The sequence below is a fragment of the Fundulus heteroclitus genome, chromosome 23 (assembly GCF_011125445.2).
Source record: "Fundulus heteroclitus isolate FHET01 chromosome 23, MU-UCD_Fhet_4.1, whole genome shotgun sequence".
In the NCBI taxonomy this organism is placed as follows: domain Eukaryota; kingdom Metazoa; phylum Chordata; class Actinopteri; order Cyprinodontiformes; family Fundulidae; genus Fundulus; species Fundulus heteroclitus.
The window spans coordinates 29733303-29758578 of NC_046383.1; the positions used below are offsets into that span (position 1 = coordinate 29733303).

A 25276-nucleotide genomic window follows, 5' to 3' on the forward strand; every position below is an offset into this window, starting at 1 on the left:
TTATGCTAAAAGAAGATACCAAAACAGTTACCCTGACTTCTGGTGGAATATTTCCTGCTTCAGAAAAAAACACTAGACTCATCCCGTAAAACCGAAATCAGTTGAACCGAACGTAATCTTGCATCGTCTAAAATGTCTCCGCAGTACGATTACATGGAGCGCCTCGACGGCAAGGAGAAGTGGAGCGTGGTGGAGTCGCCGAGGGAAAGGAGGAGCATCCAGACCGTGGTCTTGAACGAGGCAGTGTTTGTCCAGTACCTGGACGCCGGCGCCTGGCACCTGGCCTTCTACAATGACGGCCGGGAGAGGGAAATAGTCTCCTTCAGCACAAACGTCATGGGTGAGACAGAGTCAGCGTTTTACTGCTGTGGGCGGAGGGCGGGGAAGGACAGCGGGGCGACCCCTTCGCAGCCGTTTGGGAGCTGAAGCAGGACTTAGAGTCACCATTTAGGAGATAGTTTTAATAGCAGCAACACCGCAACGCCTGAATGACTTCACACATTTAGAGTGTGTAAAAACACTCACCAGCAGCATGTGCAAAATGCCGCCAAAAGCTATACAGCTGCAGCAACATTACCACATAGGATGGACCACTTAGTGAGCTGACGAGATCTTTGTTGTTGTCGTTCTTGCCAAAAAAACACATACTCTAACAAACGTACAGGTTGGAGATAATGACACTCGCAGCTGTTAAAATGGCATATTTTATTACTTTGTACGCTGGTAGGTGTGCGCCTATGCAATGCAAGAATCGTCTTGCTCTGCATAGGCGCACACCTACGGATCAGTCAGTGCAACAGAAAACAGCGATATCAAACTGGTGCCACGGCCGAGCAAAGCGAATGAGATTTGGTTTCCTGAAGTTCCAAAATCATTTCAGATGTGCAGGAGCTCTGGGTGTGAGAACAAGGGGGTGGCTAGAGTGAAAGAATCCTTCACTGTCAATATAAAGGAGAGAGAGGGCTCTCTGCCGCAGGAGTACGGTGGAAAGATGAAGAGACGGAGAGGTGGCCGGGACAGAATCAGAGCAAGTAGTAGGAATCGGGGTGAGTAGGAGGAAAGACATAATGGTAGGGAGGGAGAAGCCAGAACGCAGTGGAGTGGATTGAAGGAGGGGTGGAGGAGGGGCTTTGGAGTGGAGTGAAGGAGAGGGTGGCATTAGAGTAAGAGGAAGACAAGGAGCTCAGATTTGGGGGGGAAAAAAGGCTCAGGACATCGAGGAGGGGAAGCGTGGAAGGGCTGAGTACTCATTTGTGATGGAGGAGTGGGAACTGGAAAAGGCACATGGAAAGGAGAAAGAGACGGATAAAAGTCCAAAAACACCATCTTTGTGATTAGCATCGACTCTGTGACTTCCCACCAAACGGCTCTCTCCTTGTAAGTGGGTTAAGAGGCACTAAAAGGCATCGAGAGCAGCTGAAGCCACGTAATGCACCGCGGCTTCTGAGTCCAGCTGAATAATGCCCGTCTGGGCCAAACAACTAAACCTGGATGAAGTATTGATGACCCCAACCGAGGCGGGAGTCGGCCAGAAACACAGAAGGAAAGGCGAAGCCAGGGTGTCGAGAAAACAAGCTGCAAGTCAGGGAAAGAAAATGCATGTAGGAAGCATTTTCACCACAAGAACTTCCCCTGGGAAGCACACCAAACTGACGCCCCAACGTCTTCATCTCCAAGTGAGGAAATAGAGCTCTTACAAATTCATATAATAAGACTGAAATTAACCAAATTTATGTCAGTGGACAGTAGCCAGGGAGCAGCCGTTAAACCATGGCAAATAATTGCACCTCCTCCAAAGAACTTCCACGTACTTTCTGAAAGGGAGCAACTTTTAACTCTCTTGATTGGCCGAGCGTTCTGACCTCGGGCCATCTGTGTCAGTCATCTCCCAATCAGCCTGTCGAGCCTACGCAGAGAGCCGACATAGCTCAGGAGCATTGTTGTGAAAATGGCGGAAGTAGTTTCTGCTTAACTCGGCTGTGTTTTCTGATAGAGGCTCTGGAGCTAAGGTAAAGGGGTCACGGAGATTGTCTTCATAAAATGATTCAAAGTGCATTCTCGCCATACACCAGAATGAAGAATCGAGAGAAAAGCGATGCGTGGAATCCTGGAGGAGTGTGTTTGCGTTTGATGTCTGTGCAACAGAGGGACTCGGAGCGCCTTCAATTTGTAGCGCGCTAAAGAATGAATGGTGCCAATGATTTAATGAAATGCTTTGATGCTTGGCATCAAACTCTCTGAACCCTCCCCTCTTTTTTTTCCCTCTCTCTCTCTCTGTCTCACTTCATCTTCCTCACAGATTCAGTGCAAGAGTGCCCGCGCAATTGCCATGGCAACGGAGAGTGCAACTCGGGCGTGTGCCACTGCTTCCCCGGATTCCACGGCATGGACTGCTCCAAAGGTATTAGTTGTGTACAAATCCCGTCAGCCAAGATCTTGTCATTTCCGCCGCCTAATTAAATGTGAAGACGCGTCTCGGTCTCCACGCGAGCAGCGAAAAGAGGATTAAGAGCAGCAACATGGTGCATGGCCTTAGGTGAACCTCAGACAAGATGACTGATGATGAATGGCAGCTCCCCGAGCTAACGACTCCCCGGCTCTGCGCTCACCTGGGATAGACAGCTTTGATGAATAGTTTAGTTACCTCTGCTTGTAATTACTCTTTATGTCATTGGCACCCTCCGCCCCCACCCCCACCCTTTAACCACTCTATTCACTCTCCTACGTGCCTGGGTGTGGATTTGTCCTGCGAGTCAACAAAAAGCTCGCTAAATGGTTGCCGTTCTTCCTCCGTGCTCGTGGTTTAATCTCTCCTTCTCCACCCTTCTTCTCCTCCAGCGGCTTGCCCGGTGCTGTGCAGCGGCAACGGCCAGTACGACAAGGGTTCCTGCGTGTGCTACAGTGGCTGGAAGGGACCCGAGTGCGACATCCCCGTCACGCAGTGCATAGACCCTCTTTGCAGCGGCCACGGCACCTGCACCGATGGAAACTGCGTGTGCTCCATCGGCTACAAGGGGCCCAACTGTGCGGAGGGTGAGAGTGGGACCTTCGCCGTCGAACGTGCATAACCTGGGAGCATTTGCGAAAGGAACACAATCTAGGAAAATGTACACTGACAATAAAAGATGTAAAAAAGCCGCTTGGTAATTAAGGTGGAGTTTTTCACTTGGGGATTTCAGAAAACAACAAGCCATTAGGCAATGCCCTTTGCAACAGCAGATAAAACTCAGGCTGCATTTGTGTTGAGCCGATCATATTGGGCATTAGTAAAAACGGCAGCAAATGACGGATTTTGAGACTCTGAGGCGATTAAGGCTAACCTGACGCTGCCAGATAGATTTGCTTCGCATATCCATCTGGAAACCTTCCGTTGAAGTAATTTTGGAAAGGGGCGAAAATACTGGCTAGCTGATTGGCCTATGTTGGTGATAGACGGGCCAAATAAACCAATCAGATCAACGAAGCATATGATGTACTCGTCAACATGCTTCGTCGACGCTCGTAACAGAGCGACGACGAAAACACAACCACAAGCCAAGCTACTCTTGCTGCTGCAGGTAAAGGCTCGTTAGCTCAGCAAAGAAATACTCTGTAATTCCGATAAAACTTGCTCGATAGCCACGCTAACGCTAGTTTCATCGGCTGAAGCCGCCATGTTCTTTAGACTGAACTGTCGCGCTTCTCGTTGCGTCACACCTCAACCCGCCTCAAAGCCAACGCTGATTGGACGTTCGTTTGGTGAACGGCTCCAAATTTTCTTTAACGGAGAGTAGCCAGACTGATCTGCGAGTGAAACCTTGAAAGCTCGCGAGATCAGGATGGTCTCACGAGGCTAGATTAAGGCACATTTGATGGGTTAAACCACAGCTTACGACAGCATAGTAAAGCGTATAGAGCAACTGATCGCGAGATGTTGTAACGTGTAGACGAGCTGTATCTAAAGCAAGCTAGACTGATATAACAGAAAAGCATGGCTCGTAACTTTAAGTTCAACGGATGCATGCACACTCACGTCCTCTTCCGACTAAAGATAGTCTGCAAATTACGGCATGATCCTGCGCTGAGCGAGCGTTCGCTCTCTCCGTATGTAAAGATGAAGTATGACACTGCAGCCGAACACATCAGAGGTTTTATTAAGAGCCGAATTCGCTCCTATTGATCCTTGTTAAGAAGGATTCCTGCACGGCACGTTCTCCCTCATCAGAAAGCAAGGAAGCAGAGGAGAGGGATGGGAAAGGCGAGTCCGTGCGTTGAAAGGTGGAATATGTTTGAACCGAGCGAGAAAAAGGGAGAAACCCGCATATTCGAGGTTGAAGATGAAGGGAGGGGGAAACAAAGGGAAGAAAGAAGCGAAATGATAAAAGAAGTCAAAAAAAAACCCTGAGAGGCCCGGAGAACAAGGTCAGCGTTTTTTTGCCGTGTCCTCTTCATCCATCCAGTCCTCCCCCCCCCGCTGCTCTCATATCTGATATTCATCACGGCAGAGTCCCTCAAACAATTTACCTGAAGTGCCAGCGACATGAAAATCGATAACTGTGATCCGCCGTTTCTGCCGGGCAAACAGAAATGGAGAGGCCGGGGGTTAGGCGCGAGCGTGTGCTTTTATTAATTTGTGTACCAGGGAAAGAAAAAAAAAAAAAAAAAAAAAAAAAGGGAGGGCACACCGGGGTCAGCTGTGCCCGAGGTGAGAGAGAAAGTGAGTGGGGGTGTCGCACATGACAAGACAAGGAGGGAAGAGAAATAGAACAAGTGTGACCGGGACAGAGCAATGACAGCCGGGCCCGGAGAGGGGTGGGTGGACGCTGTGCAGAGAGGAGGTAATTTGTCAAATTGGTTTTTTACTCACTACTCAAACTCACAGCTGCCCATCAACCTGGCAGACTGACAGTGTCACATTTTCCCCCGCGTACTGCCGCGCGCACACACACACACACACACACGCACACACAGACATTTGCTCGCGCTGGATAATGTGTCTACTTTTTCACAGAGGAAGATTTTCACGCCCATGCTCCCTTTATACTTTCAGCTATTCTTTACCGTGAGCTTTAATTGCTTTATTAAAATGTCTGCCGACGTTTCCCTTCGTTTTATAATCCTTTTCTGTGTCTAACCAATTAAATTCTCGCCTTGTTCAAGCCTTTTCCTTTGATAACTCATTTCATAATCTACCACCGGTGTGCGATTTCGCAGCTTGTCTCGGTTTCTCCTCATCTGTTTGTCCATTTTTTTTGTTTTTTTTTTTCCTTTTTTTTAACGCTGCTGTGTCTTTTGGCTGTTTAACCCAGTGGACTGCCTGGACCCGACGTGTTCCAACAACGGCATCTGCGTGAATGGGGAGTGCCACTGTAAGCCGGGCTGGGGAGGGCTCCACTGCGAACTGCCCAGGGCCCAGTGCCCGGACCAGTGCCACGGCCACGGCGCCTTCATCCCAGACACCGGCCTGTGCAGCTGCGACCCCAACTGGATGGGACCCGACTGCTCCATGGGTGAGCAGTGCTGCGCAGCCGCCGAACGGCTGAAAAAAAGGCGAACGCTCTGAGTGAAGACTGAGGGTCAGAGTTTTTAGGAAACCGCCTACGCAGTCGCTGTTGTCCTGACGTTTTTTTTGGGGGTTTTTTTTTATGGTCCCAGGGTACTTGACTATTAGTTAGTCATTTTATACCATGCTGTTCTGGTTTTCAAATTGGGCTTGGATGCAGGCCACTAAAATTAAAACATGCTGTGAAATAGCAATCAGCAACTGTTACAACGATCAAGCCAAGTTGGAGCATGTTGGAACACAATGTGGGAAGTTTTTTTCCCCGACAGTAACAGTATGGAACGGAGATCTTTAGTGTTGTTGTTGTGGTGCTGTTCCAAATCTAAAGTAGGCGAGGCAAAGCGCTCAGTCAAAACTTTTAAATTGCTCCTTTAAAGTGCTGAAAATGAAGATATTTGTGGGTCTTTCTTAGTCTCGTTGAGTTAAAGAAGTGTTCGCCTTGGAATAGAGATACAATCAGTGTGTTACAGAAGTATTTTTACGCCTTGAATGTTTTCACATTATCTTATGCAGCAACCAATAAATTCAATGTTTTATTGGGATTTTTTTTTTTTGTTTTTGTGAGAGAATACCACAAGGTAGGTGCATAATAGTGCAGTTTAGGGAAAATGATGCTTGGTTTTGTAACCTAAAAGGCTGACGTACATGTGTATTCAACCACTCCCTGCCCTCTCTACTCCAAACTCCCTAAAAACCTAAACAACCGATTACTTTCAGTAGTTAGTAAGTGGATTTTCTTGTGGGACCCATTCTCACCGTGAACCATGGTGGTGGCAGCATCATGCTGTGGGGGGATGTTTTTCTGCAATAGGGACAAGTAACCGGTACAGATTTGAAAGACTTAACCCTGGGGCACGGTTTCAGCTCCCAACAGCACCGTGACCCAAAACTTGCAGCCAGACCTACAGTAGGCTGTTTAGATTAAAACATGTTCAAGTGTTGGGATGGTCTAGTCAAAGCCCAGACCTCAACTTATTTAAGAATATTTGGCAAGACGTTAAAATTGCTGTCCATTGAGTCTCTGCATCCGGTTTGATTGAGCCTCTCTCTCCATGTGCGAAGCTGGCACAGACACGCCCAAAATGACTGCAGCTTTAACAGCAGCAAAATACGATCCCACAAAGTTATGAACCACTATTTTATTTAAGGATATCAGAGTAAACTGAGCTAAATTCGTATACAGATCACACTTATCGGATTTCATTTGTAAAAAGGCAATATATCCTTTTGCTTCTACTGCAAAATTATGCACTATTTTCTGTTTTCCTATCCCATATAAGCCCCCCTCCAAAACAATAAAATAAAATAAAGGCACTGTACATTTATTCTTAAAGCAGACACATGATTCCAAAACTAAACAAAACCTAAAAGCTTCCAGTGAAACAGATGCGGCTCCCTCCTTTGTGGCAGCGTTGAGAACGCCACTTGCTTCTCACAAACAGATCTCCAACATTTGTTGTGAGAGAGGAACTGCTTAACTTTAATGCAGACAACTGTGTCTGACACCGCGGGACTCCTCCACAGACGTGTATCAAAACGTCGGCTCACCGGGGGGTCCCGAGCACACAGACGGCATTGTCACATCTCGCCACATGCACTGTCGCCGCCTGCGACGTCGGAGCCTCGCAGACAAGAGACGGTAACGCAGGCTTGGGAAATAAAATGTTATCTTGAAGATATCATTGCCTGCTTTGATTAAAGGTGCGGGGAAGGATGGGAAATTGAGCTTCGGCTGATTCAGGCGCTAACTTGACTTAATTTGGAGAATTTTAGAAATCGTCTTAGGGTTTTTGCTCACTGTTGCTTTGCAAAACAAATCCGCCTTAACCAGCGTTCGCTGAGCTATTGCAGCTTTACTCGAAACACTGAAAATACTATAATATAAAACATCATCCAAAACGCAAAAAAGGCACCAAGACACTGTGTGTTTGACCCAAATACGTCTCCCTTCTTTCAGAGGTTTGCTCAGTCGACTGTGGAACCCACGGCGTATGCATGGGTGGAGCCTGTCGCTGCGAGGAGGGCTGGACGGGGGCCGGCTGCGACCAGCGCGTCTGCAACCCGCTCTGCATCAAACACGGGACCTGCAAGGACGGCAAGTGCCAGTGCCACCAGGGCTGGAACGGAGAGCACTGCACCATCGGTAGGTGTTTTCCGTGCCCCTGAGTAGTGTGTGTTCTGGTGAGCGGCGACACCGTGGGTGAACACAGAAACAGCAGCAGCCAGTCAGACTGAATGTGCAGCTCCCTTTTTTCACCCCCTCACACACACACACACACACACCACCACCACTTTGTCAGTGAAATTCGGAAACCGAGAGGTGGAGGCGCAAGCAAAGCCGCCGGGAATTCAAGGAGAGGGCTGACGTAGAGAGGGTGGGTGAACGAAGTGAAGAGGAATAAACTTCTGAGACGCGAGGGTGGGAGGATTACAAAAGAGTGGGGTTTAGTTGTTTATAGTCTGCCTCTCAACTGCACACCCAGGAGTTTTAGTTCTTCTATGGCCTTTGAAACACCAAAGTTGTGTTATGAAAGGCACAACTCTGCAACATACTGTGATCAAAAAATAACTCTCTAAGATTGCGTGTGTTTGTGTGTGTGCGTGCGCAGTCATCATAGAGTGTGCGTGTGTGTGTGTGTTTTTTTTTTTTTTTGTCAGTCAATCACTGTCTCATATTGACATCAATGTCGCTTTGGATGGATGACTGCCAGATGCCTTTGATTCCCTCACAGTGCTGCGAGACACAAAGTCTCCGCTCCCTGTCACCAGAGGCGCTGTGATTGCAGCCCAAGCAAACACCAAAAACGCACACCTCCACGCACGCACACCAGCACATACATATGCACGGGGGAATAACGGTTTATGATCTCCCCATTTCCCCCATCAGAAAGTAGGGCAGCTTTGACTGCGGCATCAGCCTGAGATGAAAGAGTTGTCAGGCCTCAGCTTGAGCGCAAAGCACACTTCACCAGCGCCAGACATCCTCAGTGTTAGCTTATCACAGCCTGCCTGTTATGTATTTCAGCTCTGCATGATGTTGCTTGCATTTCTTTTTAAAAGGGAAAAAAATATATATAATACATACTCTCCCCAACATTTACCTTCTGCACGTTTTCTCCCACTGCAGACCATGGGAGCATGGTTGACAAAGCAGGTACCGTATCTGACTCTGGTGTTTTTGTTTCTTAGCCTGTGGTGGTAGAAGCTAGCTGCTGCATTCTGTGGGGCTTGGCCTGGCTTGGCTCCGTAGACTCTGTGGTGCTATCTGTCCGTAGTAGACCAGAGGTGCCTGCCTCAATGACGACTCCCTCCACGCGGTGCACTCCCTCTCTTTCTTGCAGTGCACTGCCGCAGGGCCGAGCTGTCATTGAGCCTTCGTGTGTCGTGGGGTAACTGTAGAGCCTAGTGTGGTGGTCCCCAAAAGTGCCGAGGGGCCTGTGCTGTGGATGTGTGGTTGTGCATGCGTGTGGGCGTGTATCCCTCCCAGTACGGGTGCATCTCGATACGTTGGAGTATCATCAAAAAGTCAAGTCATTCCAGTAATTCAGTTCCAGAGTGGAAGCTCATTCGTTACACACAGAGCGATATGTTTCTGATTACGTAAGACCAATAGAAAAAAAATTAAACATGTTATTCAATTCGATTCAATTTTATTTATATAGCGCCAATTCATGAAACATGTCATCTCGAGGCACTTTACAAAGTCAAAATCAATCATATTATACAGATTGGTCAAAACTTTCCTATATAAGGGAACCTGTTGATTGCTTCAAAGTCCCGACAAGCAGCATTCACTCCTGGAGAAGCGTAGAGCCACAGGGAGAGTCGTCTGCATTGTACATGGCTTTGCAGCAATCCCTCATACTGAGCAAGCATGAAGCGACAGTGGAAAGAAAATACACCCATTAGCAGGAAGGAAAAACCTGCAGCAGAACCAGGATCAGTGTGAACGGTCACACTGACCCCCCGACTGGGGGTTAGAGAAGACAGAGCAGAGACACAAGAGAGACAAACAAGCACAGAAGCACACATTGATCTAGTAATCTGTTCTACATTAGATGGTAATAGCGGGTGAGCCGTCTTCTCTGGATGATGTCACAGTTAACAGAACGCCAGACCAGGTGTACCTACTGAAGAAAAAAAAAGGGAGAGAACAAAAAGTTAAAAGCTGAAATGATGACAAGCAATGCATAATTGAAGAACAGTAAAACTCGATAGAGTGAGAAAAATAGACCCTGATGTCCTCCAGTAGCCTAAGCCTATAGCAGCATAACTATAGAGGTAGCTCAGAGTAACATGAGCCACTCTAACTATAAGCTTTGTCAAAAAGGAAAGTTTTAAGATTAGTCTTAAAAGTAGATAGGGTGTCTGCCTCACGGACCAAAACTGGGAGTTGGTTCCACAGGAGAGGAGCCTGATAGCTAAAGGATCTGCCTCCCATTCTACTTTTAGAGACTCTAGGAACCACCAGCAGACCTGCAGTCTGAGAGCGAGGTGCTATGTTAGGGGCTAGACAATCATAGGGAAGACTGCCGACTCGACAACCGTCCGTTGGCATCCCCCCACAAGAAGGGTAGGGGGGGAAGGTTTTTGTTAAAGGAGCTGGCTGTTCAGATGGGGTTCTAGCCAAGATTGTTCATAGAAAGTTAAGAGGAAGGAAAAAGTCTGGTAGAAAAAGGTGCACAAGCCGCAGGGATGAGAGCAGTTTTCATAGAATTGCGAAGCAATGCCCACTCAAGAGATCAAGAGAGATTCAGAAGGTGTGGACCACAGCTGGGAGTCAGCACACAGAGGTATCCAGAACATGGGGTACAGCTGTCATGTTCCATATTTCAAGCCACTCCTGAACCTGACATCAGAACTGTCTTACCTAGGATAAACAGAAAAGGGATTGGACCGTGGCTCAGTTTTCCAAAGTCCTCTTTCAGATCAAAGTTAACTTTTCATCTGAATTGTAAAGCAAGGTCCCAGAGGAAATGCAGATTGGCATGAGTCTGTGGCTCTGCTGAGATGTTTAGGACATTCGTGTTGCTTCAATGGAGACATTCAGCTCTTCTACATTTTAGGGTCCTTCCTCTCAATGTCTTTGTTTAGGCTAAGCAAGTTTTCTGGCCAATCAAGCCTAGGGGTACTGTAGCATTATAGTGCATTCTGGTGATTTTGGCATGGGGATCAAACTAGGTATTGGTCGTTTTGGCAGTGTGAATCCCAGCTAGGAAAGCAAATAAGCTTCTCCATGGAGCCAGTCGGCAGAAGAAAGCATTAAGTTTCATGAAAAGTTCTGGCTAGTGGCTGTGCTGACTTTGAACTTGACAAAGCTAAGCTGAGCTACATCAGCAGATGACATGGCTCCTCAGATCATTGCCTACAGTGGTCATTTCACAATGGACCCCCAGCAGCTTGAATTCATTGTCTGTCCACTCTTTCTTCAGATTCTGTCACTGAATCAGGCCAAGTACCTTGTACATCTCCCCCAAACATTTGAATGGGCACTTTTTCCTTTCACCAAACTCTCCACTTATGAGCTAGGCTACAGCAATCTGTGAACAGCCACCTTGTTGAGCAATGAATGACCTTTCGCTTCTTACCATCCTGATGGAGGGTGTCAAGGACTGTCTATGCGCTTGAAATGTATCATTCTGAGTGTAATAGATCTATATACGTGTTTCACGTTTTGTACTGAATTACTGAAATAAATCAACTTTTCAATGGCATTGTAACGTATTGAGATGTACCTGTATGTCCAGTGAGAAACCTTTTTAAAAAAACAAAACACAAAGCACTCAGCTATTCCAGTCATGTATCGCATAAACCCAGTTGCTTCGCACACAAGGAGAAAACCATCAAAGTCATGGCAAACTTTTGAGGTAATTGGTAAATTTCATAGGCCACTGATGCAAGGCGTTAATGTCGTGTCAAAAAAAATGCAGAGCTGTTAAGTGTGTGTGTCTGTGTGTTTACATTTGGGTATTTGTGGCAACAGTCACGGCCATGGTAGAGTGGCTAATAAATTCATTTTGCATGCGTGTGTATGGCCTGGCATCTAGGGGAGCGTACAGCATTAATTCCAGCCCTTCTATTTTTTTTTTCTCATCAAGCCAGCTTAAAGCAAGAAAAAACTACAGGTTAGTCAGTCAGATCACACAAGGATACACTGAATAACCGTTAAGGTCAAGAAATCAAGGCAAACAGAGAAGACTGCAAGTCCAGAGTGACTTTTCTCACAAGCTCTCAGGGAGAATGCTTATTAGATAGCCCCGCAGCTGAACCTGAGTCAGGTTGGAAGGAGCGGCGCAGATTGCCTGGCAGTACAGGTCCCTGGAGCAACGTTGAGAGTGTCCTCTCAACCCTCGGCACTTAATGGAATAGCTCTCATTGTTTTATGAAGAGCTAGCTCAGAGAAAAAGGTAAATTGCCGGGTTAAAGATGGAGCAAGACACGGAAAGACAGAAAGAGAGCAGAGGGGGAAAAAAAATCAAAAGCAAAATTCCTAAAGTTCTTAGGTAGCTTATTAAGAAGAGCAGAAGCAGATGAGCGAGGGTTTGTTTTAGAAGTTATTCAGCCCATCTATAAGAGGTGACGGTGGATTTATAGCAGTAACCTTTACTTGATGACCTTTAAAGCAGACGGTGTTGGGCACAGGGGGGATGGAGAAAATACTGCAACTTTTTACTACAATGTCTTGACTTAGTTTCTTTGTTCTCCTTCACTCTTTCTCTGCTAGCCTTTCCCCTCATCTCTCTCTTCCTCTATAGCCCCTCACTCTCACACGATATCTATCCAGTCACACAGCCCGCCATCCAGTCCCACAGACGCTGCATACCAAACAAGTGTGTGTGTGCTGACCCATAACCCAAGGCAATTTCTTCTCCTTTTTAAGGGGATTTCATCAGAGTCCAACTACATTACCGAGGAGGGTGGGCTTAATAGTTTCTGAAATCCCACTTTATTCTACTTAGTATGAGGGGAGTATTGACTGGGTCCTGACATTAAAGAGAGAAGAGCCTTATGTGAGGCCTGCCCAGGCAAGCCAATCAATGCCCACTATGGATTGTCCTGTCCGGGTGCTTCATAAGTATTTGGCTGCTTTAAATGGCAACTCCATTTAACAGGCAATCACTGCTAACTGCCTTTGTTCCCCGAGCTCAATACTTGGGGACAATCTATTCCAGCCTGACTGTTAATGCGCCATCATGAGCGGTCCCCTGTTGCCGAGAATGCTAATAATTAAAGATAAAACCTTTGATTTGATTCCTCTTGTTGAGCTGAAAACTTGGCTAAGCTGCTCCGCTCCAACCCCCCCCCCCCCCCCCCCCCCGGGCCTCCGAAACAAGATGGCGGTTATCCTCGAAGTCCTTTTTCTTGACTTTCCCTCATCGCCCAGCCGGTTGAGACATGATAAAACGCCAATCGGGGTGAAATGCCTGTTAATTTAGCCGCTGCCACGGTTTAGATTGCGCTATTTGTATTCATAATGCATGGCTTTATTGATGCAGCGATTTGTTGGAGGGCAAAATTCTGCACAGCAACTTGAGTGAAAATATGTTCATTAATCTACTGAGCAGGACTTGGTAAAAAGCATTTCATATTCATAATCTCTCACTGGGTTATTTTGTCTGTCCTTGCTCTGTGGCGGCGCACTGCCGCAGAGTGAGGAATGTCAGGTCATATCTCCGGGGTGCGTTGAGCTGTGTGTGTGTGTGTGTGTGTGTGTGTGTGTGTGTGTGTGTGTGTGTGTGTGTGTGTGTGTGTGTGTGTGTGTGTGTGTGTGTGCGCGCGAGCGTGCACTGAGTGCCTTTCGTGCATGTATGTATTGTTTTATCAGTTTTTGCCTTTGCCTTCATCTCCCGTGGGTAGACTCAGGAGTGCCACGTCCTGCTCCCTCATTTATTGAAGAGGAAATCACTGTGACAAGTTTGTTTAGGGCTCTATGTGATGCAGAAAGGGGGAAAAAAAATAAAACAGACATTCCGTCGTATTGGTCCTTGAAAAAATTCTAATCAGGAAAATGCACAGTGGTAAAAATGTTTGATTCAGACCGATGGAGGAAAATGGTTAGACAGGCCAAGCAAGAGTTGAAGGCTTTTTTTTTTTTTTCTGGCTGTCACTGTCTTGGCCTGAAGTCAAATTGTTAAACCGAGCTTAAGTACTTCCTATTGGGTTTCCGTAATCAGGAGTGTTTATTTCATGTCAATTACCAGACCCTCTATGGACGTAATCAACTGAAATTAATATATGACTAATCTTGACTGACTAAATTAACATTTGGGGATATGCTTTGGCTGATACGGCACCATGAGTTAGATAAAAACATTGATGCAATGTCATATCTGTCTACATCAAGCTGGAGACAGCAGTTAGGCTGCTTAGATTAGCATGTAGACTAAAAATGGGGAGAAAGAGCCTTGCAAAATCCATTAAAATGCTCAAGGTGTAAAAACAGCATCTTTTTGTTTTAACGGGATAGGCTGGTTTTTGGAGTGGGGTGGTGTAGAGTAATTTTTGTAATTACCGTGCCTCCAGAAATTAAAACTGGGTGATCTAAGGGAGGGATTTTGATGGAGGTGTCAAACAAACAGATATGTACAAAGGGTGCAAAGGCTTATTAAAGAAAGCAAATTTAAACAATCCATAACAACTTAACCTCAACACTTTGTGGACCTGTAGAGCCAATGCTGTATTAAGTGTTTTTATATTAATTGTACTTCAGGTTGAAATTGAGAGAATTGCGTTGTTACCACTAGTTAACCACAAAAATTTGTAAATCCCATCGGTTTTCAACTTGTAACCACAATTTGCTCAACTCAGGCGGGATATTGTTTTTCATGATCTGAGTAGCAACGTCCGAGGAAAATCAAAGGTAGCATCTCTACTGTTGCTGAGAAAATTAGATCACTGTGATTGCTATCGCTAGGTATAATACTGACTATTTAAAACTACACAACACTACCCCACTTGATAGAATACAAATCAAACATTTAGGACAGATTCTATACAGTATATTGTGTTCATATCTCATAAAATGTTTTGCATGTTTACTCCGGTCCACATGCAAAAAGTAACAAGGAGGTGCTGCTCAGGGTAAAATAAACAGTCCGCAACATACCATTGATTAAATCCACAAAGTTTTCCCGCTACAATTCTGATTTGTGTTTTAATAATGTGCTAATATATTTCATCCAGACTGGTGTTTAAACTGATTTCAGTCTTTAGTTGAGCAGGAGCTAAAAGTGGCCCACACATTTGGTATCATTCCTTCTAATAAGGTATCTTGAGATAAAATATAATTTCCATATTTGTACTCTATTAAAATCCGTCCGAGTATAGCAGATAGTGTGACTATGAGGAAGATATTACTGTCCTCTGTAATTGCCTTCTTTATTTGCCTCAAAGTCACTGTTGAGTTTGGAGAGCTCCTGTCTTGCTGGTTCCATACTTGCTTGGCTATAGGGCCTCTGATTCTAGTAGGGGGGGTTTGCATAAGCTTAAGTAAAGGTTTATTAGTTCATAGACTGTATATACACACACGCTTAGACACACACACGCTTACACACACACACACACACACACCGTCAAACATAATCTCATTCTCTCATGAGAAAGCATTACTCTCAGGCCATCAGAATCCCATTACCCACACTGAATCATAAATAGAGGGAGAAAGAGAGTGATGATCGGGTGGGGTTCCATCCAGTAAGCGAATAAAGTGATCTATCCACCTCAGTCCACACACCGACAGACATTAGCAGCCTTTCCTTAGGTTTAGACCCACAAAGAAAGACATAAGTAAAAAGCTGACCTGCTGGTTTAAACAACTCCTTTACCAGCCGCTGTCTAGACGATTGTTCAGCCGTGTGTTGTTAATTATAAAACAAGAATCCCTCTGCTCTCTCCCATCTCCTACCTCCTCACCTCCCCCTGTCGTCTTCACCCAGACGGTTGTCCCAACTTGTGTAACGGCAACGGCCAGTGCACCATGGGTCAACAGAGCTGGCACTGCGAGTGCCAGACGGGCTGGAGGGGCCCCGGATGCAGTGTTGCCATGGAGACGTCCTGTGCTGACAACAAGGACAACGAAGGAGGTGAATTAAGAGCAGTGGTGGAAAATTTGCGGTAAAGCGGTTTGTAAGTGCAGCCTTCGCTTCATCATGCCCCAATGAAAAAATAATGATAGTGAAAGAAACTAAGGATGAAAATGAAGGAAAAGAAAATTAGAAAAGAGATGGATTCAAGATATCCCATAAGATGTATCACCTGTAAGGACGGCGAAAGTAACGTTTTATCACTGAGACCAGCACAGATTATTAGGATATTTAATAAAGAAGTAATGAACAATGTGCTTTTTTACTTCTTCACAGCTCTTTCTGCCCTTTTTCAGATGGACTCACAGACTGCATGGATCCAGACTGTTGCATTCAAAGTCCCTGTCAGAACAGCCCCCTGTGCCGGGGCTCCCGGGACCCCCTGCTGGTCATCCAGCAGAACCCCATGTCTCAACCCCGGGTCCGATCTTTCTACGACCGCGTCAAGATGCTTGTGGGACGAGACAGCACCCACATCATCCCTGGGGAAAACCCTTTCAACTCCAGGTATGGCAGGAAACCCATGCTAGTTAAAACACAAACATCTTTTTAGCATTGTGACGGACCAGAGCCTCTATACCAAGCAGACACATACTACTGCTTCCCATGATATTTATATTTGCATGGTATCAATCATAATATTAGACTTTGAGCCAAAGAAAATGAATTAGGTTAAAGCCAAGTAAGTAAAAAGCATTTTTTCAACTAGATTTTGTTCCACAAATTCAGAATGCCTGCTTATTTTATTACAAGGATTTATATTATACATCATATAGGACAGTGTCCTGCAAAAATATTAAAATAACCTGAACTAATCCACATTTTGTCACCTTACAACCATAAAGCATTGGACTTCAACCCTGGTCCTCAAGACCCACTGTCCTGCTTGTTTTAGCTGCTTCGCTGCTTTCACACACACTAAATAAATAGGTGATTAGCAGGCCTCTGCAGCCCTGGATGGCCGCTGAGGAAGTCATGCAATCATTTGAATCAGGTGTGGTGGAGTAGAGACACGTCTAAAATATGCAGGAGAGTGGGTCCTGAGGACCAGGGTTGAAGAATCCTGCTCTAGAGTGTTTTACTGGGAATTAAGCAGGAATGTTGCAGGGGAAGGGACATATTAATGATTGTCTTGCACAACTACACCACTTTGCGCTTGTCTATCACTTGAAATTCCAATAAACTGTATAAATCTTTGTGGTTATTACATGACAAAACATGAAAAGTCTCAATGTCAATGAATAATTGTACAATGCCCTGTAGATCCCCCCGCAGCTATAGCAAATGGCATGTTGTTTAGACTTTTTTTGATACTGTTTAGTATTAATTATTTTGATGAAAAGACTTTTCATCAGCGAGATCAAGGCTACAACTGTGACACTCTTAAAAGGCCAGACATGAATGTGAATAGCTGTGCCACATGGAAACTGCACTTTACACTCAGCTACTCAAACATCAAACGGAGTTCTGAAAGGTTTGTAGATCTTGTTGTGGCGCACAGTCTGGCGCTGTCCGTGGTCCTGATTTTTATCCACAGATACACGGCATTGACTGCAAGAGGACATAATCCATCAAAGAAAAATGTTTGGAGGTTATTTTGTGTACATCGGTCCCACACACATATTAATTTACTGTGTCATGGTTTATTTAAGTGATTGGCAGGGGGGGGCACTGATTGTGTCTAATTAGAGAGCAGAGAGGGACAAAGGCAGCTAGTGATCGAGTAAATTGAATGATTGAAAGACAGACAGATTAATCAAATCAGATGGCAGGTTGGTGGGTTGGTTTGCTCACTCTGTCCTTGCTTATCTCTTCCAGCTTGGCGTCACTCATTCGGGGTCAGGTGCTGACCACAGATGGAACCCCCCTGGTGGGGGTCAACGTGTCTTTTGTCAACTATCCACACTACGGATACACCCTGACGCGGCAGGATGGAATGTATGTACAAAAGCAGCTCAGCACTCCTTGTTTAAACTGGAAACTACCTCACATAGCCGGTGTGATTAGATTAGATTAGATTAGATTAGATTAGATTAGATTAGATTAGATTAGAGATTTTATGAGTAACCAAGATTACTTAAGGCCAAAGTAATGAGATCTGGCAAAGAAAATCTCTGTTAGGAAAACATAAAATTAGTATTATGCTGTTGTTGCTCTTGTGGAAATATCTAATAAATACACAATAGATCAAAGGACAAACATAGTCTTGAATTTTCAAATTTCAGGTTTTGTTTAAATTTTGTTACAAGATAATGTAATCCTCTTGTTTCACATGTCTCTCTCTTCCTTCCGCAGGAATTTTGTCTTTTGACCGTTTCTTTTGTCATTTTTGCAACAATGTTTGTGTCTGTGCCCCGTTCTCCTTTCCTTCTAGTGTTTCCTTCCAGAAACATTTGACGGTCTGCTAACATTTTGCCAGAGCTTGTGTTTCAGTGGCAGCAGTGATCAGTTTCATGGACTTGTTACTTGAATGATTGTGCTCTAACCTCTCTGTCCGGCCTTATTTTGTCTCAGCACTATTTTCTTGCAGCAGTTCCAGACACTTAAAAAGGTCTGGGTATTTCCCAGAAGCCATGAGTCTGACCTTTTTCTTTCTAATATTTGTTGCTCTGCAGATGTTTACCATAGCTTGATAAAATGTTAAATTGGTTTTATTCTAAGGCCGGTTTTCTAACTTCAAATTCTTTATGTTTTAGGCTAAAGTGATCTCCAGGTCTCTACTTTGTTGTTGCTTTGTTCCATTTAAAACAGTGAGAAGTCTTTGTTTCAGGTCTTTTGGTTGCTGATTTTTTTCAAACTATACTGAAAGAAGAAGAAACCCTGATTTTGTTTACGTTCAAATAACTGTTCATCCACCACAGCACTCCCCATGTGTGCCTCATTCCCATCCTGTTTTCACAAACCCCTCCAGGTTTGACCTGATAGCTAACGGCGGTGCATCTCTGACCCTGCGGTTCGAGCGTGCCCCCTTCCTGAGCCAGGAGCGCACCGTGTGGCTGCCCTGGAGCCAGTTTTATGCTATGGACACAGTGGTGCTTAAGACAGAGGAGAACACGATCCCAGGCTGCGATCTGAGCGGCTTCGTCAGGCCTGACCCTGTTGTGATTGCATCCCCTCTCTCCTCCTTCTTCAGCTCCAAGCCAGGGGAGAAACCCATCATACCGGAGACACAGGTGCAGTACCACTGACCTCTGGCTGCCGGCTAATCTCCCAACTGGTCCCCTCGCACTCCTCCTGCTCTCCTCTATGCCTGTCTTTTGTAGCTCTTACCTTCCTGCCACCCGCTTTCATAGTCCCCCCCCCCATTTCTTCCCTTTTTTCCAGTTTCTTTATTTCATCCCTTGTTTTGTCCTTCAGCCATCATTGGAAGCGCGACCCCCATTACTCTCCCTCCGTCTAATCCGCTTAATCCCTCTTTCCTGTGGTCTTCCCTTTGTTTCCCAGGTGCTGCATGAGCAGATCGAGGTGCCCGGCACCAACCTGAAGCTGTGTTACCTAAGCTCCCGCACTCAGGGCTACCGTTCCCTTCTCAAGGTGACCATGACCCCAGCCGTTGTGCCAATGGGCCTGCTAAAGGTCCACCTGATGGTGGCTGTGGAGGGCCACCTCTTCCAGAAGTGGTTCCACGCCTCCCCGAACTTGGCCTACACCTACATCTGGGACAAGACGGATGCATACGGGCAGAGGGTCTACGGTCTGGCCGAGGCAGTTGGTGAGTGGGAGCGGCGGCACAGACAATTTTCTCTCCCTGCACTCGCTGAATGCATTAAACGATTTAACATGAAGGGGGCCACCAGCAGTGACAGAGGGAGGGAAGCTAATTAGGCAGCCTGAAGGAGAGATAATACAGCAGAAAGCCAGCTTAAAGTACAGCAGTAAGGCCACAGTAAAGGGCCCTTTCTCTCCATACGTCTATTTTTCATTGAAGCTGCTTTTAGTTCAGTCAGCCAGCCGTAACTGTGGTGAAGGGTTATTAGCCATCAGGGCGAGTTAGCCGTTAACTACTGGAGCAGCAAGCAGGAGTCCAGGGGAGCCTCGCTGCTATTACTTTCTGCTGTCACAGTCACTCACAGATGCTGTCATCCAAATACGACTGTCAAGACACAGGAGCTGTGGACATCCGGGTCTTCTTTGCGGACTGCGGCGGCATGAGGGGCATACTGTTTGGGAAATTGGATTCAGTCAAATACCCCAAGGAGCCCCACCCCCATCCTACCTTTCTCCCTTGACTAACTGCTTTTCTACATTTTGCATAGGATATAGGGTCGGGTCTTCTTTCTTTCTAACGGTACAGATGCAATTCTGCAACAGAAGCTTGTAAACGTATTCATAGCCCTTGCACTTTTGCCATGTTACAACCACAAACTTCATTTTATGTTACTGCGCACTAGGTAATAGACCAATACACAATAGTGGCTAAATGTTGAAATGGAAGGGATAGTAAACGTGTTTTTTATGGTTTTCAACACTTTTTGGTTTACTTTTGCAGTTAATACCTCCACAGATCCTTGGAACTCATTCTAGTTTTTAAGAAAGGCATTGTGAACAGAAATCTGGAGTCGCTTTGAAACTTTTGGCCAGTCTTCTATATAATTATCCGTATTGTCTTTAATGTATATAACATGCTTTGAAGTTTGTGGCTGAAAAGTGACATCATGTGAAAACGTATAAGTGGTATGAAATGTTCTGTAAGACACAGTTTATCTGTTGTTGGTGGTGAACCTGAAAATGTGCTGGAAATAGTACTCTGGCTGTGATTCAAGAGGGATTTGACGTGTCAACACACTTTTCCATTTAAACAAGCAGCAACATACACTGACATGAAACACCTTTATGAGCCATCTGAATGTATCTGTCTGATCTGAACTTATTTCCAGTACGTATGCCGCCTATATTCAAATGAGTTCTGCAGGTGCTCGGGCAGGATTCGGATGCAGCGTTTCCATAAGGAGAGCTTTCGGCACAGCAACAGACCCTGGCCTCTAGGTTTCAATGCCTATAGGGCAATATTTCCAATTAACAAGGTTTTATCAACATGACAGGGTGTTAGTTAGGTGCGAGTGCAGGTTTGGGTGCAGGTGCTAACTAGCTTTTTTGTATATCACACCTTTTACCTTTTAAAAGAACTTGGAATTGTTTGCTCGACTCAGGCTTACGCATAATATTTCCTGCTACCTTCACGGCGTTGCTCTTTTTGCTCTCTTTTTTAAATCTAGTAATTAAATGCATACCTGAACAGTCTCTTTTTGTCTTGCATGTAGTGTCGCTGGGTTATGAGTACGAGTCGTGTGCAACCCTGATCCTCTGGGAGAAGAGGACAACCATTCTGCAGGGCTATGAACTGGATCCCACCAATTTGGGCGGCTGGTCGCTCGACAAGCACCACATACTCAACACCCGCAGCGGTACGTAGAAACGTACACGCCTCAACTTTACCCACGAATGAGCTCAGGCTTTGCAGACTGTGTTTCTCTCCTTTTATTCTCTTGGTTATATTTAGCCGCTTCCCCCTGAGTCGCAGGTCTTCGCCGCTGTATGTCTCACTGCGTGCGCTTTTTGTCTTAGAGGGGGGTGCTTCGTGTGGTTCGCATTAGGTTTCACGATGCCGCCTTTAAACTGTCATAAATTGTTTTGTTTTTTTACAGGAACAGTTTGCATTTGTCTCACCTAGTTAAAGCCCTTCCAAACTAACGCTGTTCAGCAGCACCATTTTTATACATTTTAATGGCTTTTGTTCACTTACTAAATCCATGTGGATTTCATGTAATTTAAAAGGCAAAAAAGACCCATTTCATTCCCAGAAATGTTTCATAACCTCAGTCCAGTGAGTCATTCTAATGTAAACATGCAGACCAAGTGAAATAAATGAATCTGTGCTACGATACAATGCTGTCAAATACAGTGCTGCCAACATTTATTGAAATCTTTTGAAGAAACATATAAAATGCCTTTAGAGTAACTCAAATCTAATGGCAGTGGCATAATCACAAAATCCTATCTTAAGAAAGATTTCTTTTTTCACTGTTGCTACAATCATTGCTACCCCGGCGGCTCGGTGCTGCCGAAAGTAGGACAGCCCTTCTGCTTAAAACATTTCAAAAGGTTGGAGAGAGGAATCTCTGAGAGCTGCTTGAAAGCTCTCCATTGACTTTCCTCACAACCTTGACAACTCCTCGCATGGTGCCTTCTTCCAGGCATCCTGCACAAAGGGAGTGGCGAGAACGTCTTTGTGACGGAGCAGCCCCCGGTCATCACGAGCATCATGGGAAACGGACGAAGGCGCAGCATCTCGTGCCCGAGCTGCAACGGCCTTGCGGACGGCAACAAGCTGCTGGCACCGGTCGCCTTAGCGATGGGCATTGACGGCAGCCTGTACGTCGGCGACCTGAACTTCGTACGTCGGGTCTACCCGTCAATGAACACCACAGGAATCCTGGAGTTAAGGTAAAACCAGACACTGCGAGGAGAGATCTAAGGGCGGTGAATAATTATGTTGCAGATCTGAAGGAAAGGAGCCGGATTAAAAAGAGGGCTTAGCACCTAGTGTGTGTTGTTTAGCATTATGAGTAAAAGGCGAGAACCAGAGGACAGAAAGACACGCGCTTCATTATAAACTCTGCATGATATCCTTTCCCCAGAGTGTTGTTACATGTTTACAGTTTCCTTGTTCACACCACTTTCAGCTTTGGATTTCTCTCTGTTGGAATGTCTCTGCAGATTGTGTGAATTAACGTTCCCTCTGTTGTGCTTTTACCTTCTTCTCTTACTTAAAGGAACAAAGATTTCAGGCACAGGTGAGATCATTCTACCGATAAATAAGCAACACTGAATAAAAATGTTCATACCGCTTGAAATTTTTCCACATCTTTGTCAAATCGCAGCTATGAACCTAAATGTATTTTAGTTCAGTATCGTGCGATAAATCAGCACCAACTGGTGCATAATTGCGAACGAAAAGATTACATGCTTTTGATATTTTTGTTTTGTTCGCTCTCTATTTGTATTCATGCCCTTTTATTCTACTACCACTTAATAAAATCCAGTCTGACTAATTATCTTTAAGGTTGCAGTAGACCCCTTTGTTCTGTGAAGGCTTTAGCTGTTTGTTAGAGAACGTTAGCAAACAAACCGCATCATGAAGACCAGAGAACAGCGCAGGGAAGTCAGGGAAGTTGTGGAGAGGTCTGGAGGATTCAATCATAAACCAAGCTTTGAATACCTCACGGAGCACAGTTCAATGAATCATACAAAAAAAAAAAAAAAAAAAAAAAAAGAAAGAAAATGTGACAACTACAAACCAAGACATGCCTTTCCACCTACCGGGGGATCTCCCTCGAGGTCTGGTGTACTGGAGCTTTTAGATGCGTCTCTGCTTCAACACACCTGAGTCAAATAATCAAGGCATTAGCAGGACTCTGGGGAACTTGACTGCCGACTGAGGAGGTAATTCGGCCATTTCAGATGTGTCGGACCAGGGACACACCTACAAGTTGCAGTACTCTGCAATTCGAGGACTGGAATCAAAGAACCCTGCTAAGGCATTGGTGTACAAACTTTTTGTCACAAAGTCAAAATTACTTGCAGGCCAAAACTAATTTTCCAAAGCAGCTAAGACGAAAATAAAGAATAGAAATAGTTTCCACAGGATCTGGTTTAATTTTTTGAGTCACATGTGACTCAAAAAGATTTGCTGTCTGTGACAAGACAAAAATGCAGAAAGGTTCAAGGGGTATGAATATGTACTCTGAGAACTACATATTGTCTTCTGAAAACATCCTTATATTTGGTATTTCTTCTCACTTCAGCAATAATCCAACCCATAAGTACTTCCTTGCGGTGGATCCTGTATCTGGGGCCCTGTTCATCTCAGACACCAACTCCAGACGGATTTACAGGGTTCGCTCGCTGACGGGCGGGCGGCTGCTGTCGGACAACGCCGAGGTGGTGGCAGGGACAGGGGAGCAGTGTTTACCCTTCGACGAACGCTGCGGTGACGGCGGAAAAGCCACCGAAGCTACGCTCATGAGCCCCAAAGGTAGGACCCCAACCCGTTTTTACTGACTTTTGATTTTTTTTGTTTTTGCTTTAGTGGTCACTTCAGAGGAAATCAAATTTCTTCTAAGGCTTCGTATGACGGTACTAACATGCGGCTCGACTAAAGCAGGACAGAGACTGAAGCGGTTTGTAAACCGGGTTAACGTTAAACTTATAATGGAATTATTTTTGTGGATCAGTGGATCTCAGCACACTGTGACACCAAACTGTCAAACGTGTCACGCTGTAACATTTCTCATCAGTGACATGAGAGTGTGTAATGTGGGGCTGCAGGATGCCACCACTCTACAGCATGTGTATGTCTGAGCGCGTGGGAGGGCTTTCTGAAGGATCAGACAACAGTCACTTGCTTTTACCTGTCATAAACCAAACATCAACTTCATTTTTATTCGTCAACTGTTTTCTTTTTGCAAAGTTCCCACATATGTTTCATGTAAAAATCCCAGAGTTTTCTACTTCTCAACTTTTCAGAGTTCGCAGTCCTGTACGTTCATTGTAACAATATGGAGGTAGGAAGGAGGGGAAAAAAACTAAATGGTAAGGAAAGAAAGAAAGAAAGAAAGAAAGAAAGAAAGAAAGAAAGAAAGAAAGAAAGAAAGAAAGAAAGAAAGAAAGAAAGAAAGAAAGAAAGAAATAAGAGTTCAGAGGGGCGGAAAGGAAAAATTCAAGGAAGAAAGAAGAATGGCAGCATGCAAAAGTGGAAGAACAGAAGGAAGGAAGAAAAAGTGGGAAGAAAGGAAAGACAAGGAAGTGTACAGTAAAGGAAGGTAGGAAGGATAAAGCGAAGGATACAAACAAAAAAACGACAAGGAAATACACAAGGGAAGGAAAGAGACAATAAGGGAAGGAAGGAAACAAAGATGGAAGAAAGTAAAGAACAGAACAGAAAGGATATAATGTATAGAATAAAGTCTGGAAATACAAATATATTTGCACTCTCTTAATTGTTTTCTTCATATTTATCCAGGTCTGGAAAATATCATATTTACATTCCATACTTTCGCAGACTGCACTCAAGCTCTATTTTTATTCATGTTTTGCAATACTCAACAGTCCAAGCATTGCCCTCACTCTGCAGTTTTGCATCTCAGGGCGTCTGGCTGTTATTTTGGTGTAGATCTCATACCGAGTGCCTCATGTTAGACCAACAAGGTGCTCAGAAAAAAAGCAAAAAAAAATAAATCTAGAGGTAGGAATAAATGACAAGCAGAACGCTGCGGTCACAAAAAGGTGCGTCGGGTGAAAACGCGGGGCAGGTAAAAGTGCACAAAAGACCGCTTTCCATTCGAGGCGACCTGCTCACAGCCTGCAATTACCCTCTGAGAGGGGCCCCAGCTCATCTCTGCATCCCGATGACTCATCCCGAATACGAACACTTCTCGACAGTTCAGTGACCGTTCCATCAGCAAGCTATCCCCCCCCCCCCCCCCCCCACACCCCTCATCCGCTGAAGCGCCGAGCGATCCAGCTGCCAGGGCTGCCATCCGTTTTTTTTTTTTCAGCTGCCGCACAGAGTGGAGTTTAATTGACTTAAAATGTCTGCTGGGCTTGACTTATGAGTCGTCACTCATGGGGTGTTCATCTCTGCGCTCGACAG

General features: G+C 45.3%; 1 protein-coding gene across 11 annotated transcripts in view; it reads left to right on the top strand.

Moving 5' to 3' along the window:
• Positions 1–25276, top strand: part of tenm2 (teneurin transmembrane protein 2) — a 311048-nt gene that overhangs the window by 269292 nt on the left and 16480 nt on the right. For 9 of the 11 annotated variants that reach the window (XM_036127097.1, XM_036127104.1, XM_036127105.1 and 6 more), the window contains 15 exons: positions 145–340; positions 2300–2401; positions 2839–3033; positions 5289–5489; positions 7500–7685; positions 8670–8696; positions 15478–15624; positions 15921–16131; positions 17443–17562; positions 18536–18797; positions 19069–19336; positions 20886–21029; positions 21819–22068; positions 22398–22418; positions 23430–23659. In XM_036127097.1, the coding sequence (XP_035982990.1) occupies positions 145–340; positions 2300–2401; positions 2839–3033; positions 5289–5489; positions 7500–7685; positions 8670–8696; positions 15478–15624; positions 15921–16131; positions 17443–17562; positions 18536–18797; positions 19069–19336; positions 20886–21029; positions 21819–22068; positions 22398–22418; positions 23430–23659 (2560 nt within the window). The remainder of the gene's footprint in view (positions 1–144; positions 341–2299; positions 2402–2838; positions 3034–5288; positions 5490–7499; positions 7686–8669; positions 8697–15477; positions 15625–15920; positions 16132–17442; positions 17563–18535; positions 18798–19068; positions 19337–20885; positions 21030–21818; positions 22069–22397; positions 22419–23429; positions 23660–25276) is intronic. The other 2 variants (XM_036127098.1, XM_036127103.1) reach the window with 1 other exon arrangement.